Source organism: Crotalus tigris, unplaced genomic scaffold, assembly GCF_016545835.1.
Source record: "Crotalus tigris isolate CLP2741 ecotype Arizona unplaced genomic scaffold, ASM1654583v1 scf7180000019007.31208882:3723066, whole genome shotgun sequence".
NCBI lineage: Eukaryota > Metazoa > Chordata > Lepidosauria > Squamata > Viperidae > Crotalus > Crotalus tigris.
This window is the reverse complement of record NW_024097321.1, coordinates 3,208,394-3,224,176: the sequence shown is the minus strand read 5'-3', so window position 1 is coordinate 3,224,176 and position 15,783 is coordinate 3,208,394. Positions and strand designations below refer to the sequence as shown.

At 36.5% G+C, this 15,783-nt stretch overlaps 1 protein-coding gene across 8 annotated transcripts in view; it reads right to left on the bottom strand.

The window, feature by feature from the left end:
* The window catches only part of PNLDC1 (PARN like, ribonuclease domain containing 1), a 31,867-nt gene extending 17,068 nt beyond the window's left edge, over positions 1 to 14,799 (bottom strand). For 3 of the 8 annotated variants that reach the window (XM_039358324.1, XM_039358326.1, XM_039358328.1), the window contains exons 1-9: positions 14,051 to 14,703; positions 12,532 to 12,577; positions 12,358 to 12,431; positions 11,243 to 11,276; positions 11,019 to 11,142; positions 9,796 to 9,881; positions 8,740 to 8,837; positions 1,755 to 1,834; positions 855 to 992 (exon numbers count right to left, since the gene is read on the bottom strand). In XM_039358324.1, the coding sequence (XP_039214258.1) occupies positions 855 to 992; positions 1,755 to 1,834; positions 8,740 to 8,837; positions 9,796 to 9,881; positions 11,019 to 11,142; positions 11,243 to 11,276; positions 12,358 to 12,431; positions 12,532 to 12,577; positions 14,051 to 14,165 (795 nt within the window). In that variant the 5' untranslated portion in view covers positions 14,166 to 14,703. The other 5 variants (XM_039358327.1, XM_039358331.1, XM_039358325.1 and 2 more) reach the window with 5 other exon arrangements.
* Positions 14,800 to 15,783: the final 984 nt, after the last annotated feature.

Genomic DNA, 15,783 nt, shown 5'->3' with positions numbered 1-15,783 from the left:
TGCCGGCAGAGAAGGCCTACTATGGATCCCATCAGTCAAAGAACTCCGACTATCAGGATCCAGAAGAACAGCCTTCTCTGCCAGGGGACCCACCCTTTGGAACATCCTACCTTCTAGGGCAGTGATGGTGAACCTTTTATAGACCGAGTGCCCAAATTGCAACCCAAAACCCACTTACGTATCGTTTGGTGCGAGGTGGGTGTGGCCCATTGGGTGGGTGTGGCTGCGGTGGTAACGGCAGACTGGGTGGGATTAAAAAGTTCAATCAATCAATTCCAACTTTGCGAGATCTTTTTTTTTCCCCACGAGAAGTTGAAATTGATGGATTGAAAAAAAATTTTTTTGCACATGGTGGCAGAGGCCTAAAGCGAAACGATTTTATAAAACCCAGCTGAAGGCCTAGGACCGGGGCGATGGCGAGCATGCCCACAGAGAGGACTCTGAGTGCCGCCTCTGGCACCACGGTTCTAGGGTAAGTTCTGATCCCACCCTCCTGTCCTTCCACAAGAGCCTGGCTCTGCCAGGTGGCCTGGAAACCCAATGGGGGAGTTCCAGGCTGTAGGTAGCTGCTGGATTAATGGCAGACTCCACCTTCCTCCCCCCTTGCTCTCTGCTCCCCAGATGTCCATCTTTTTTGGTTATATATGGACGTATTCTCACTGTTTTCTTTTTCATTGTTTATTTTATTGTTCTATTATTTCTGTTTTGTTGTCACTCATTTCATTTCTTCCTTTTTATTGTTGTAAGCCATCTAGAGTATCCCCAGGGCGAGATAGGCGACAAATAAATAATAAATATTCTGTAGCTCAGGTTTATATCATGAATGAACTTTCTAACAGAAAACTGGGCTTTACCTTCTTAGCTCTCACAAGTGTCTGAAAAATATTGGTGAAGCCCCTTGCGGAAAAAAGAATTTGTTCTCTTTGACATGGATCAAAAGCAGTATTTTCCAGGACCCAGCGGTATTGTGGATTCATCTTTTTCACCATCAACTAAGAAATAAGGACAGCAGTTATCAGTAACTCATTCTTTCATTACATCTGCCTGGGTAAATGTTTAATACACTCAGCCTTTTTAATTTTGAAAACACACATTTGTCTGTTATGTGAAAACAATACCTCCATGGCAAATTCCATTACTTTCTACTCTTCTTCAATCCTTTTCTTTCCCTGTTCTACTTATCTGTTTTCATTTCATGCTAGTTGGTATCAGGGTTAAATCAAGTTCCATTTGTCCAGTGACATGGGTCCCAAAAACTCTTTATAAAATTATACTGCAAATTTTCTCTTAAGACAATCACTTCCTTTATTATTCTTGTATATTTCAAATAGTCGATTGTTTCAATATTCAGTATTTTCACTTCATTTTCCATAAACACTTATTCATTTAACATTCCATAATAACATTTGTTATTTAAAAAAACCCACTCCTAATACAATTTCTAGAATTATTCGTAAGTGGACATTTCCTTATTGTTCCTTAACAATTAGGCAGAATCTAAATGTAACTCTAATAGCTAATAGAGAAGTAATTTACGTAATTTCCAGGGCTATGTCACAAACCAATTTTGTTCTGTGCCCAGTGATACTTCAAGCCTAATTTAACAATTACTTTTGTATAATCCCAACTAAACATTGGTCAGAAATCTCAATGTTGCAAACATGGAAACCTGTTCAATGGCAGGAACAGATTGATTTTGAGGATATTAATACATATATCAATCTTACCTTAATACCCTACAATATTAAACTCACTTTTTCATCTTCCAAAGGAATAGTCCAAATATCTGGAAAAGCTTTTCTTAGAATGAGCTGTAGTTCAATCACTTGAAAGCCTGTAAGAAAAAGTATAAATAGCATAATGGAAAGTTGAAAATAGTATAATTACGACATGTTTTTCTATGACTAAAAAGGTTTTTCAGCCTTGCATTAAAACATTTTAGTGAGAAACGGATCGCAGTCATACAACTGAGAGATGAGAAAACACCAAAGAAAAATGTTAACAGAACATGAGAAACACAAATAAGAATATAATAAAGACTCATATCAATAGAAATGAGATTCATACAAATTTTCTTATCCTTTTTTCAGTATATTATTATGATTGGTCGCACAATCAACCAAATGTTTAGACTGGATCTGGCATTTTTATTCACCCCATTGAGTCCTTCCCAAGGCCCTGGGATAGGCCAATGTTGTTGTTTGAAGGTGTTAAAGGTATCATCAAGATACATTTGTAAGCTGTTCCAAGTAAAGTTGCCTTTCACAATTGACTGATGGCGATTTTGTCAATGCCAATGGTGCTAAAGTGGTGCTCCAGATGTTTTGAGATTGCACCCAAGGTGCCAATTACTATTGAATATTTTTGCTTTCTTTTGCCATAGTTGCTCTACTTCTATTTGCAGGTCGTTGTGCTTTGTAATTCTTATGGTTGGTTGCATAGCTAGCCAAATGTTTAGAGTTGACATTTTTATCTACCTATCAAGTCATATTACACACATATTAATAGCTATAGCTCCCTGTAGTAGAGTCTCTCATACCACGCTACCAATATGCACACCCCTGAAAGAGAAAAATTCTGTCATGCACATTAAGACAATCACCCACCACCACCCACCTGGAGAAAAAAAAAATTTTTTGAGTTTGAAAGAGAAATGGACAAAATATCAGAAAAGTCTCTGAATCAAGGCTGGGAAGGAAGAGAGAATTTACCATTCCCCCCCCCCCCAGCCTATTTCAAATTTGAAAGCAAAAAAAGAATTCAAGATAAAAAGGGATTTTGCTTCTGTAGAAATGGTTAATACATTTTAGCCAGGAATCTATACCACATTCTTGGCTTATATTCCTGTGTTGTGCTAAAGTCTGAATATTTTTTACTTCTCTGTACCGCTTAAAATAATTCCTATATTTATGCATTCTGAAGGCATGTCCAAAATAAATCCTTGCTTTCTCCAGGCTAGTACTTCTCAAAGTGTGGTCTGGGGATCAGATCCTTTCAAGACCTTTCAGGTGGTCTGCAAAGTCAAATAAGTAAATAAATAATTTAAAATTCTCAGGTTTAATTTCTAACACAATAAATATTGATAGATCTAATGCAAATAAACCAAAGCTCTCTGGGCTCCTCAATCATTTTTAAGAATGCAAAGAGGTCCCGAGACCAAATTGTTTGCTGTAGAGTATCCTTGGGAACTGCAATATTCTCTTTGCTTATTCTAGACCAGAATCAACTTGTGGTCTACCCATAATATTCTATTTCTGTTAGGGATGTTTTTTTGTTTTCCTAAATTTCTATTTTTTTAAAAAAATATTTAACTTTAAATTATGTTTACATTTTATCTTTCCTTCCTTTTAAAAAATAAAGTTAGATTTTGTTTCTCTCTTATGGTTTAATTCCTAATGGGCTGTGTGGGGGAAGGACTGAATCCTTTAGCCCATTTGCATGCTCTATGGCCACAAAGTGGCTTTGCAGATATAAATTAAATTAATTTATATTAATATAAAATACTAATAAATTAATAAAAATAAATTAATAAATTAAAAACTTTTTAATTTTTATCTCTGAAATACATTTGTCTCACAGTCTAAAGTTGGGATAGGAAGCCAGCTGAGACAGTTGCTGAAAGACAGGTGGTGGAAGAAGAACGATAAAGATGCTATCAAGAATTATAATGATAAATTTGAATTTGATTGGGGAGTTAAGTTATAAGAAGATTATCTTTGCAAGGGATACCATAAAGCAAATCAATCTGCAAAAGTCTTTATTACATATCGTTCAAATGGTTTGAAACTATAATTATCCCCTTTAAATTGAATACATCTAACTTGAAATTATACTATGATACAGCCACCTTAACTTGGACAAGTGATTGGCTTAATTTAACAAATAAGGATATTCTTGTTCTTGAAGGGTGGGATTTAATGTATGGTTGGCATGCATATTTAATTTTTAATAAGAAAGTGGACCGGGCTTTCAAATCACATATTTTGAGGAGTGCCTTACTTCGAGTTTGGAAAAAGTATTATTATAGGTTAAACTATAAAATACCTATCTGGGGGATTCCTAGACATGCAATTGAGGGGATTTCTAAGGGGATGAACTTTGATAAAATTTCGTATAAAGAATTATTAACTTGGTCAGGTTCGGATTGGCATTTAAAATCTCTAGATGTATTAAGGCAAGAAAATATTCTACAGTCATGGTTTCAATATTTACAAATAGTGGACAGGTGGACTGTAGATAAGAAAGAAGGAATAACACTAGAAGATGGAAATCTGGTTATTCAGATTAAAGATCAGAGTCAGGCCCATATAAAAAGAATTTACAATGCTTTAATAGAATTAGACTCTGAAACAGAATTGGTTAAATACTGTATGATTAAATGGGCTCAGAATATCCAGGATCCAATCCCATTGGACTTATGGGAGACAATTTGGATTAGAAATGTTAAATTTACACAAAATTTGTGTAAAATTTGAAGGAAAATTTTTATAAAATGTTTTACAGATGGCATTTAGATCCTAAAAAATTATCTTTTTTTTTTTTTTAAATTGAAAATTTTTACATTTTACAAAAACAAATCCCCTTCCCATACCCCCCCCCTACCTCACCCCCCCCCTTCCCAACCTCCCAAACCCTCCCCTGGACTTCCCAGAGCTGAGTACAGGCTTAATTAAAAAAAAAACTTAAAACACTTTTAAAACCTAAACAAATTTAAATACAATCATCATTCTATATAAGCTCCCTCCAAAAACACAAATTTAAACATTACTTTCTTTGAATATCTATATCTATAGTATAAAATCTAATTTCTCCCTCTTTATTTATCCTAAAACGAAAAAATAAACATACAAATCTTTGTTATACCATTAAAGCTAAATACTCTTAAAGAACTTAAAGTAAGTACATATTTCCTTCAATCTTCATAATCTTCTCTCCTATCCAAAAAGAAAAAAACTTAAAAAACCTATAAGTCCTAAACAAATCTAAGCACATTTAATTAAACAAATTATTTTCTCTTAAAAATATTAATAATAATATTTAAAAACTAGAAACACTTTTAAATCCTAAACAAATCTAAATACAATCATCACTCTATATAAACTCCCTCCAAAACCACAAATTTAAACATTACTTTCTTTCCTAAACAAATCTAAACATTTAATTAAACAAATTATTTTCTCTTAAAAATATTAATAATATTTAAAAACCAAATTTAAGCATACTTAAAACTTGAACAAGTTATACTCCCTTCAAAACACAAATTTAAACATTACTTAAAATTTAAAACATTAGAATCCCCTCACTAAAATAAGCAAATTATAATCCCTTCAAAACACAAATTTAAACAATATTATCATTAAAGGTTCAAAACTTAAAACAACAAAATTAATAAACACATTAAACATTTCAATCTTCACCAATAACAAATTCCATCCGTAAGAAACTGCATCCTTATCAGTCTCAATTATATTAGTATTATTAATTATTCACATTCCAGTTTTTTCCATTCTCCATTCTTCCATTCTTCCATTTCCCTTCTCCATTCTTGTATCAAACTCGTAAGAAATGCTGCAAGTTCTGCCTTAGGAGACTGCTCCAAAATTCCTGAATCTCCCATCGACTCCGAAGCCAATAAGGGTTCCTTGAATTCCTCCTTGTATTGGTCTTTACAATTGTAAGTTGTACAAGTTATCCTCTGCCCGTTCCTCTCTTGTTGATGCCCCTCAAACTGAGATTTCCCAATTTCCATTTCAGGCAGCAATTCCACCCTTAAAGATTGCTCCAAAGACTTTGTAGGTCTAACATCTCCCAGAGATTCAGAAACCACTGAGTATGAAACTTCCTTAACCTTCTTCTGTTGCTGCTTTTCTTTGGAATTATGTACTGCACAAGTTGTCTTCTGCTCCTCAACCTGGACTTGTTGAGGCCTCTCACACAAAGATTCTCCAGTTTTCATAAATATAGGCTCTTCAAACTGTGATTCTACATTCTTTTCTTCCAAAGCTTTAAACTTAATAGATGGCGATGCACATACCCCCAGGACCGAAGTATAAAAATCTTTTGCTTGAGAAACAGTATTAAGTCTATAACATGTCCCCAGGTAATTCACCACCATTCCAGTCGGAACATCCCATCTGAATAAAATTTTTCTCTTTTTAAGTTCATTTGCTAGAAAAGCAAACTCCTTTCTTCTTCTTAAAATTTTAGATGGGATCTCTTTAAAAATTATAACATCTTGTGAAGCAATTTGAAATCTCTTCTTATAATAGGCTTGCACAATTTCATTGCGTAAAGATCTTTTACCAAAGTAAATTACCACATCTCTTGGCAGATTCTTCTGTGCTGCCACCACAGAGTTAACCCTAAATAATTTTTCAATTTCACTAAGTATTCCCTCTTTTTCTTTATTCAAAATCAATGCAAAGTCCTTTGCAACCATCTCCTTCAGATCTCCTTGCAAAGACTCTCCCAGGCCTCTAATTCTTAAGGCATATTCCATTTGTCCATATTGAAGCATAAGAATCTCATTTTCCATTTCTTTTTCCATACTTTCAATTTTCCCCTCCATTATGTCCACTTTTTCAGCTACCTCTTCCACATGGGAGTTCACCTTTTCAAGAACAGAAGCAACACCTTCTAAAGCCAAAACAAAATCTTGTCTCAAGATCTTATTGTTTTCCTCTAAAATCTTTTTCATTTCTGCCCTAATTTGAATTATAACATCTCCCATCATGTCTTGCAAATCCTTCATAGTTATTAGCTGACCCCCAGAAGAGGGTGAAACTGTTGATTTAGAAACTGTAGAAATCCCTGGACGCTTTGGAGCCATCTTAAAGAAAAACCTTTAGTCCTTCTTAAAAAATTATAAAAATTCCTTCAAAAATCATAACTCCCTCCAAAGAAGGTCATTATAATAAAAAGAAAAAAGGGAAAAAAAGGAAGAGAAAAAGAATTAAAAAAAAGTTTTACTCCTTCTTAAAAATTGCAAAAAATTAAACAGAAAAAAGTCCTTCAAAAAAGGGTCATTACAATAAAAAGAAGGGAGTTCAAAGGAAAAAAAAAAAGGGAGAAGAAAAAAAAATAATTAAATAGAAAAAATTCCGGTGGATTTTGCGCGCGTGATGGCGGCTACTTTGTAGCCGTCCTCCTGGGTAAGTGTAAGAACCGCTATGAACAGCAGACATCAGCTGTTCAGCGGTTCAAAATCCCCCTCCCGGGCAAAGGGGGGGGGTAGAGAGTGTCTGAATAGTGGTAGAGCCTCTTTTGCACCCCCCAAGTTTTTTGGGGGGGGTGAAAGGAGTGCTCCCACGGAGTTCAGACTTGTCTCCGCTTCCCAGCTGTTTTTGTCCTCAGGGACAAAACGAGCCGCTGCAAACACCTCCGTGCTTAAAGAGAACTGGTGAGTTTTTTTTTTTATAAACGGACAGAGCTGAGTAGAGGATTTAGTTTTTGCTTTCTTTGACTTATTTGGATTTTAAGTTTTAAGACTTGTTTCTATTTTTATTCTCTCTTTTTATTTTTCTTTCTTTGTTGAAAGGGAAAGTAAAATGGCGATCGGCAAACTCCTCGGTGTTTTTTTTTCTGGAAGTTAGAATGCTGACCGGCAGGCTTTTTGGTGTTTTTCTTTCTTTCCTTTCCCTTTCTCTTTTTATTTCCTTATGATTGGAATGGTTGTTTTTGGCATCTCTAAGTATTTTTTTTGGAAAATTATCTTGTATGTATCCAAATTTACAACCCAAATGTTGGAGATGTGATAATATGGATGCGACATATTTTCACGTTTGGTGGAATTGTAAAAAGGTAAAGGCTTTTTGGATTATGATTTGGTGGAACATTCAAAAGATTTTTAAAAGGAAGATAAAGTTCACCCCTCAATTATTCCTACTGGGTATCTTGTGGAGTTAAATGACAAAGAAACTACTTTAATGTTGAATTTATTAACTGCAGCAAGGTCATTAGTAGGCTCGTATTGGAAGAAGGACTCGTTGCCTACTTTAGAAGAATGGATATTTAAAGTTTCTAACTTTGCAGAAATGGCAAAAATTTCTGCTTATTTGAAGGATCTTACACAAGAAAGATATATTATTGTATGGAGAAGATGGATAGATTATATTCAGAAAAAATATGGGACTATAAAGTTTCATTTATTTTATGAGTAAATTTTATAGTAACTGTTGTAGAGATTTGTTTATATGACTTAATTTAAGGGGAGTTAAAGGTTAAGTATGATGTTTTTTTTCTTTTTTTTTCTTTTCTTTTTTTATTATTGTTAACTTTCTTATTAATAACCCTGTACTCTGCTCTGGGAAGCGAGGGGGGGAGGGTTGAGGGTGGGTGGGTGGGTGAGTGGGTGGGTAATGATAATATAGTCATGGTAAATGCTTGGGCATTTCCCCTATGCTGTGTTCATGTGTGTGAGATGGATGAGAGGGGAGGAAGGAGTAGGGAGGAAGTAGGATGGTTAGAGAAGGGGAGGGGAAGAGAGTAGGAGGGGAGGAGAGAAAGAGGAGGGAAGTAGGGAAGGATTAGAGAGGATGGACGCGGCCTGGGGGGAATGGGCAGGCGGTACCAATGGTTAGGAATTTATTTTAATTGAATTGTATTTTGTATGAATAAATGGAAAATAAAAACTTTTTAATAATAAATTGAATACTGCTCCCTAAAAGAACAATATAAAAAAGATTTTCAAGGCACCAATAAAGAACTTTAAAAAATGAAAGGATCTTAATTAATTCATACCATATACATCCTGCAGAACCACAGAATCTTCCTCTTCTGCTGAGGATATCCAACAAGTTACTTGATCAATCACTTTTTTCACTTTGTCTTTATCAAAACTACAGTAAACAGAGTAAGAAAATTAAATGATACTATTCTCCAACTCAGCCTTTCCAGTACCTTCAGCTTCTCAGAAAATTAACTCTATTTATCAACCATAAACCCCTAGAAAGGCCCAGCTTCTCAGTAAGATGCTTTCTAGAAGCCAAACAAATAACAAATTATGCCCTATAATGGCCATACATTTAGTGGTCAGATGGAATGGTAATAGATACCAATGTTCATACAACAAAATGCCTTCACAAATGCTTCACAATCTTTATTAGTAGCCTAATTACTTTTCTTGAAGTAAACAATTAATAAAAATGCTATGTATCTGCCATGGAGAAGACTGAATCCACCTCTAGCAAAATTGTAACAAAAAGGAGGACGGAGCAGATAAGGAGTAGGAAATGTATGAGTAGTGAGCTGCCTAATGCAGCATAAAACATATACTGAAGATGAGAAGAATAGATGCTGTGAATTTGAAGTTACATAAAGGATAACAGCTCACAAGACTAGAGAAGCAAAATGGCTATAGACATGTGAGAAGGAACAAAGACAAAAATTCGGGAAGAATGGAAGACAATTAAAGAAGACTGTGAGGAGGCAGTGTCTGAAATTAAGGCCATGGGTCTTTTATTTATTAGGGAATTGCTTTTTAATTTATCCTAAGGCCCACCAATAATTCTACCAAATAACCTGCATCTCATACAATATAAACAAAACTTTTTCAAAGAAGGATTTCTGTATGTTTAGAGGCCTCATGTTAATCATTCACATTTTAAAGATTTTAAATGACTTAACCTAAGTCTCACTTAGACTATTTCTGAATTTCGGTTCTTGTAAAGTGCCATTGGTTGACAGCCACTGTTCTAAGAACAGAATCCTGTCACTCCAATTACTTAAGTGCATAAAGAAGCACAGGAGAAAAAAACCCAACATTAGTATAGAAACCATAGTGTGGAAGAGGTTTACCTTTGGACCATCCAATTACCAGATAACAGATGCTGAAGTTTCTTCTCTTGTGTTTCATTCATATAAGGGATTCCATCTTTAAGAAACTAAAGGCAAATAAATAGCAATACATAGTATGGAATTCAGGCATCAAGATTGTTTTCTCCTGACTTAAAAGAAAATCATGTACCAGGGTAAGTCAACAAAAGTAAAGGTTCTCTTAGTTTGGCTTCTAATAACTACGTGGACATATTCATGTATTAAATCATAAGGTATTCATTAAAAATTCAAGATTAAAAAAACAAAAAATGAACTCTTTATCAACCACTTATACTGTGTTGATAAGCACAATTCATCCTAGGGTCAAGTAATCTGATAAATTAAAGTGTTGCAAGCTGTGGATTGACAAAAAGTGTGGAGGAAGAAACCATTTTCACAATAGATCATAACAGCATAAAATTGTATATACATATACCAATCAAAAAGGCTGGTCTAAATTATTCTACTTAGAATGATAGACAATTAGTAGACTTAGAATCCTTAAAATCTTTTACCTACCATGCTAACCTTTCCATTCCTTACTAACCTCTACCCTACATTCACCATGGTCTTTTGGGGAAAAATGTTGATGAAGATTCTCAGTCATTTAGGTAGTTTCATGACAAATGGACTTTTCTTTTTTAGTTTGAAAGGTTTCACTGCTTATCCAAATAGCTTCTTCAATTTGAAGAAGTTACTTGGATAAGCAGTGAAATACTTCAAACCAAAAAAGAAGTCCAGTTGCCATAACTCAACTTCCAGACATCTTTCTGGGAAACTGGCCAGTTACAAATCCTACTGAGGAGTCTTGATCAAATGCTGGATCTTCTTGCTCCTGAAACAGGAGCCCTGCTCTGACCTCACATAAAGAATGAAGCAATTCAAGGAGCCCTCAGATACTGACAGTGATAAAAATTAACTATCTATATCAGGGGTGTCAAACTCCCAGCCCATGGGCCAGACACGTCATCCGGAAGCCGCACCCACCCCATTGCCAGCAATGGCAAAACCGTCCTGATACATTGCACGACGTCCCGTGACATCGCGAGTTTGACATGTCTGATCTATATCATTCAAGTGGAAATTAAATGTTGAAAATATATTTTATTATACTGCATTTCAATAGCATTTTAAGGGCAAAATCCAAATCTAGTTTCTTTCCTACTTAAACTTCTTTCTACTCTATTAAATAACATAAAATATACCTTGTTATAGTCAAAGCCATAATGAGACAGGAACTGAATACTAGATGCTTTGCAGGAGAACTCAGAATCCATTTGGCCAAATGTGGCAGGGAATAGGAAGAAGTTATATGAATGCACAATATACCTACAAAAATTAACCAAAATAATTAAGGCTAATAACTGGCAGGGAAGATCCGAAAGTTATCATCAGGTAAATATAATTGACAATAAAACAATTTACTTACTCATTTGACATCCCCTTGCAAAATATGGACAAACCTAAAAGAAGAAAAAATGCAGTTGCATGTGCAGCAATATGCTGATCACAGGGTCTCCTTTGTTTTTGTTTTTCCAACTTCTATGTTAACTAGCATCTTCAGGGATGGGTTGTGGATCAGTCCCCTTTGTATGTATCACTGGTGGCAAACCTATGGCACGCGTGCCAGAGGTGGCACTCAGAGCCCTCTGTTGGCACGTGCGCCACCACTGCCAGCAGCAGGTCCATTAGGCCGCCACTGCCACCCAGAGCAGGAGCCCCGTCCAGCACAAAGGAGGTGAAGAGTCTGACTAGCAAACTCAGGTGGAGATGATAAAGCAGAGGTCACCAACCATTGTCCATTGGTGGACTGGAAGAAAAGGGAGGGGGAAGCGTTTTACATGCGTGCATGCGCGCACGGGTCTGCGAGCACGCACGCACTGCAAATGGGGCAGCGCTAGTGCCTGCATGATACTCACTAGCCCTGCCCCGTTCTTGTGTGGTGCAGCACCCTTGTATCTGCACCCCGTGGCGTGGTCAGCAACCGTTTTTGTGCCTTGCAGCATGGTTGCCCATTTTTGTGTCCCCAGGTTTTGCGTGCCAGAGTGGCACTCAGAGGTGCCTATCTGCCACCCCCAAGGGCACCACAATGCTGATGTGACCCTGGCACCTTGCGAAAAATAAGTGGGTTTTGGGTTGCGATTTGGGCACTTGGTCTCTAAAAGGTTCGCCATCACTGGTATATATCATCAGGTATGTTCTATTTGGGAGCAAATGTGTTGGTCTTATATGTAAGAGATTTGTGAATCAACATCTTGGGTGGATGTGGGGTTGGTTTGTCTACCATGAGCCTTCACAGGAATTGCTTGCTCATTCATACACTCTTATACTGTAGATAGCAAAATTTTCCTCTGAGTTTCTTTAATACATTTGAGAAAGAGGAAATGTATATAATATGTATTCTTTTAGGATAAAAACAAAAAAAAGTTTTGAGAAATTAAGGTGACCTTGAAAGGGATTTTGTTTCAGATAATATTTCTAAATTTTGACTGCGACATTTTAAGCTATCATAAAAGCTATCTTTTGGAAACTAGAAGAGCTCACCAAGTTGATTCACTGTAAACCGCTGAACACTCTGTCTGGCTTTCCGATACCACTCAGCAGGTAAATCAAACAGACTGGGGAAAAGAAAGATATGAAGGATTTCCATGTTGTTCATCATGTTCCTAACTTCTATGGGGACATCACTAGAAAATATATTTATTTCAACAAGCTTACCTAGGCTGCCTGTCAGAATACAAACCTGTGAATTCCATATCAAGGCCTGCAAAAGACAGAACACGTGCCTTTCACTATTATTACAGGATGGATACAAAGTTTTATTTAATTCATATATCTCAATCTTACACATGTAGGTTTTTATGCTAGTCATAATTCATATTGAATATATTAATGAGTTGGAAATATATAGATGTAGTAGTTAACATGCTTCTAAACTTTAAAACAGGGATTCGGGGATTTCTTCATGATCTATTGTGCAAGATGCTTACAGCTGCAATCCTAGTTTTTGAAAGCATAAGATTTTTTAGCTTCCCCCATTTCAATAACTTTCTCATCACTCTGAGACTATGAAATCCAAGTGAAGTCGAAAGAAAGGTGCTAAGAAGAAGCAAAAAGCCAACGGATTACCCACTACTATAGCAGCCTTCTAACTTGTTCCAAATTATGAAGTAATTTAGATATTATTTTTGCAAACTCGAGAGATGTAAACATTTATGATTGTTCAGTAAAGTGAACAATATTTTAATGCACCACACAGATTTTTGTCTATCATCTGCAGTATCTTCTCACCTATCATATTCTATAGTAATGCATTTAATATACTCTTCAATGTGCTTTATATCAGTTGGACCAAATTCTTGTGTTCACATATTTGCTAGTGCTAAGTATTGATACTATGTCTTTATAAGTCAATTTTAAATATTAGCAACACTTCTATTATAAGAGATAAGATTCAGATATGGAATGCCATAGAGAAGTAAGGGTGCCAGATCCGAGTTCTTCAAATAATCACACTATGGAAAAAACATGACTAAAGAATTTTACTGGGGAATACTAAGTGCAAACTTTACAAATTTGGAGAAACATATTTGCCCTGGGAAATAACTTATTTAAAACTATGAAACAAGGCAATGTTTTTGCTCCTCTTGCACAAAGTATCACTGTACTCATTTAGCATAATCCTGGAAGCTTTCTTAGAATTAAATGCTTAAAATACTGTTAGAGAAATACTGTACTGATCTTACTACAACTCTCAAAATCCCGCATTGGCTAGGATGGAAATAAAAGAGCTCTGCAATGATTATGACCTTTCCAAAATCAGAAGGCATAATCTATAGCAACATATGGATACCTATTTTCATAAAACTCATCACACTTGCATACAATCTTCTCCTTATATCCTTACCACAACCCTGTAAAGTAAGTTGAGATCATGATTGTGATCATCAGCTCCATCAGCTATTTAACAAACCACACCTGTATGATTTACAAAATCATTGTGTATAAATTATACTGGTTGGCTGGGTATTTTATTTTCCATTCCATATATAATCTTTTGCCTCCATAACCAACTGTCGAATCAAAGGGCCAATTCACAGTGGTGGGATTCAAATATGTGAACAACCGGTTCTCTGTGTGGATGCCACTTCCGAAAGTCCATTCTGGGCCTGGGCAACCAAAAATTAGCCACCGGTTGTGCCGAAGTGGTGCGAACTAGCCGAATCCCACCACTGACCAAGTGGGAATCCAATCAGTGATCCAGTCCTCCATTTACAGTAAGCAGATCCTGGTAAGCCCCTGAAGTAGATCCAGCAATTTGGAGGGGGGGGGTCAATAACAGCTTTCTCCATTTAAAACACCTCCCAAAGTTTAAGGAGGCACGCGCCATTCGTATAGCAGCTGAGACCAGAGTTTGCACGCATGAGGGTGGACGTGCGTGATCAACAGGGCATGTCCTCTTTCGTAGTTAACCTATAAAGATGGGGAAGGTTCGCTTTCCATATCACGCCCCTGCCTCACCAACAAAGTCGCAGCCAAGGATAAGCTCCTCTAACCGAGGCAACAATTCTGGAAACTGTGCTGCCCCCACATCCATCCCGCCCTCGCTGCTTTCTCTCCGCGGGGCACGCCAACTCCTGCCCGCTTCTCCTGGGAGGCTAAAGGGGGCGGGACCTGCCTCACTTGCTAGCCCGCCCTCCTCCCTCGCTCGGCATTTTGAAGACTTTCCCTGAGCATCTGCCTTCCTCGATCGCTAGAAATGATTGTCTGAATCCGGTCTTTGGTGCTTATCGTTATTTCTCTAGCAAAGCAACCTTTGGGGTAGGATTAAGGTGCTTAGGCTCCGTCGATGATTATAAGGGGCCGAGGAACCACTCTTTTTACAGTTAAACGATTATTACCTAAAGTGCAGATCGGCTATTCAGAAATTAACACGGTTATAGAAATAGGGGTTGTTTTTTATTCTGAGTTCGATAGCGTCTATGCAATAAGACTAAGCCAGGGGTAGGCAACCTCGGCTCTTTTATGACTCATGGACTTCAACTCCCAGGAATTCTGGGAGTTGAAGTCCATGAGTCATAAAAGAGCCGAGGTTGCCTACCCCTGGGCTAAGCTTACTAATGATTAAATTTATATGCCACATGACTCCCAGCGACTCTGGACCGTTAATATATACCTGCAGGTCCCCCCCCCCTTTTCTACTCTTAGGGCTGTTTTAAGTATTGTACTGAAAGAAAACAAAATACATACGATTTTACCTCATTCTCAATAATAAATAAAAATAAATAAAAACTGCACTTCCTGGGCTTAATGCAGTATCTTGCTGAATATATTGTGTCCACACAATCATTGAGAATGAGGTAAAATCATATGTATTTTGTTTTCTTTAATCGACTTCTCTAGTTGCAGGAATGATCAAGGCCTCTCAAATGGTATCTTCTAGTAGACCAGAAAGCCATGGTAACAATGCTGACCGACCTAGGCAAATAGCTATGAGGGTTTTGTTTTTTTTCCTAAAGAGCAAGAGAAAAGTAGTTTGGTGTTGTGGGATAATACAAATAAAACCTCTTTTCTTTATGCCAAGTATCTCTTATCCTTTATGAGGTTTGCTAGAAAAGAGACAAATGAAGATATTGCAGAGCAAGCACATTTATAGTCCTAATCAATTTTCTATTTAGAAGAGATGAAACCCATTCAGAAGCTTCCAGTACCAGACTCTGCTAAAATTTAATTAATCCCATGTGGCTGAAGGTCCAGAATGAATTTTGGAACACAAGCTTCCAATGTTTTCCCTAAGTAGATCATAATATATTAATCACTTTTGTGGACCAACAAAAGTTTTAAACACTGTCAAATCTGATATATACGTATTTGCAACAAAACAACTGTTTATATCATTAAAAGAAATAATCGCAGTTGAGTGATTTATTTTAAAAAGCAAAAGGAAATAATAGAGCCTATTGTTACTGC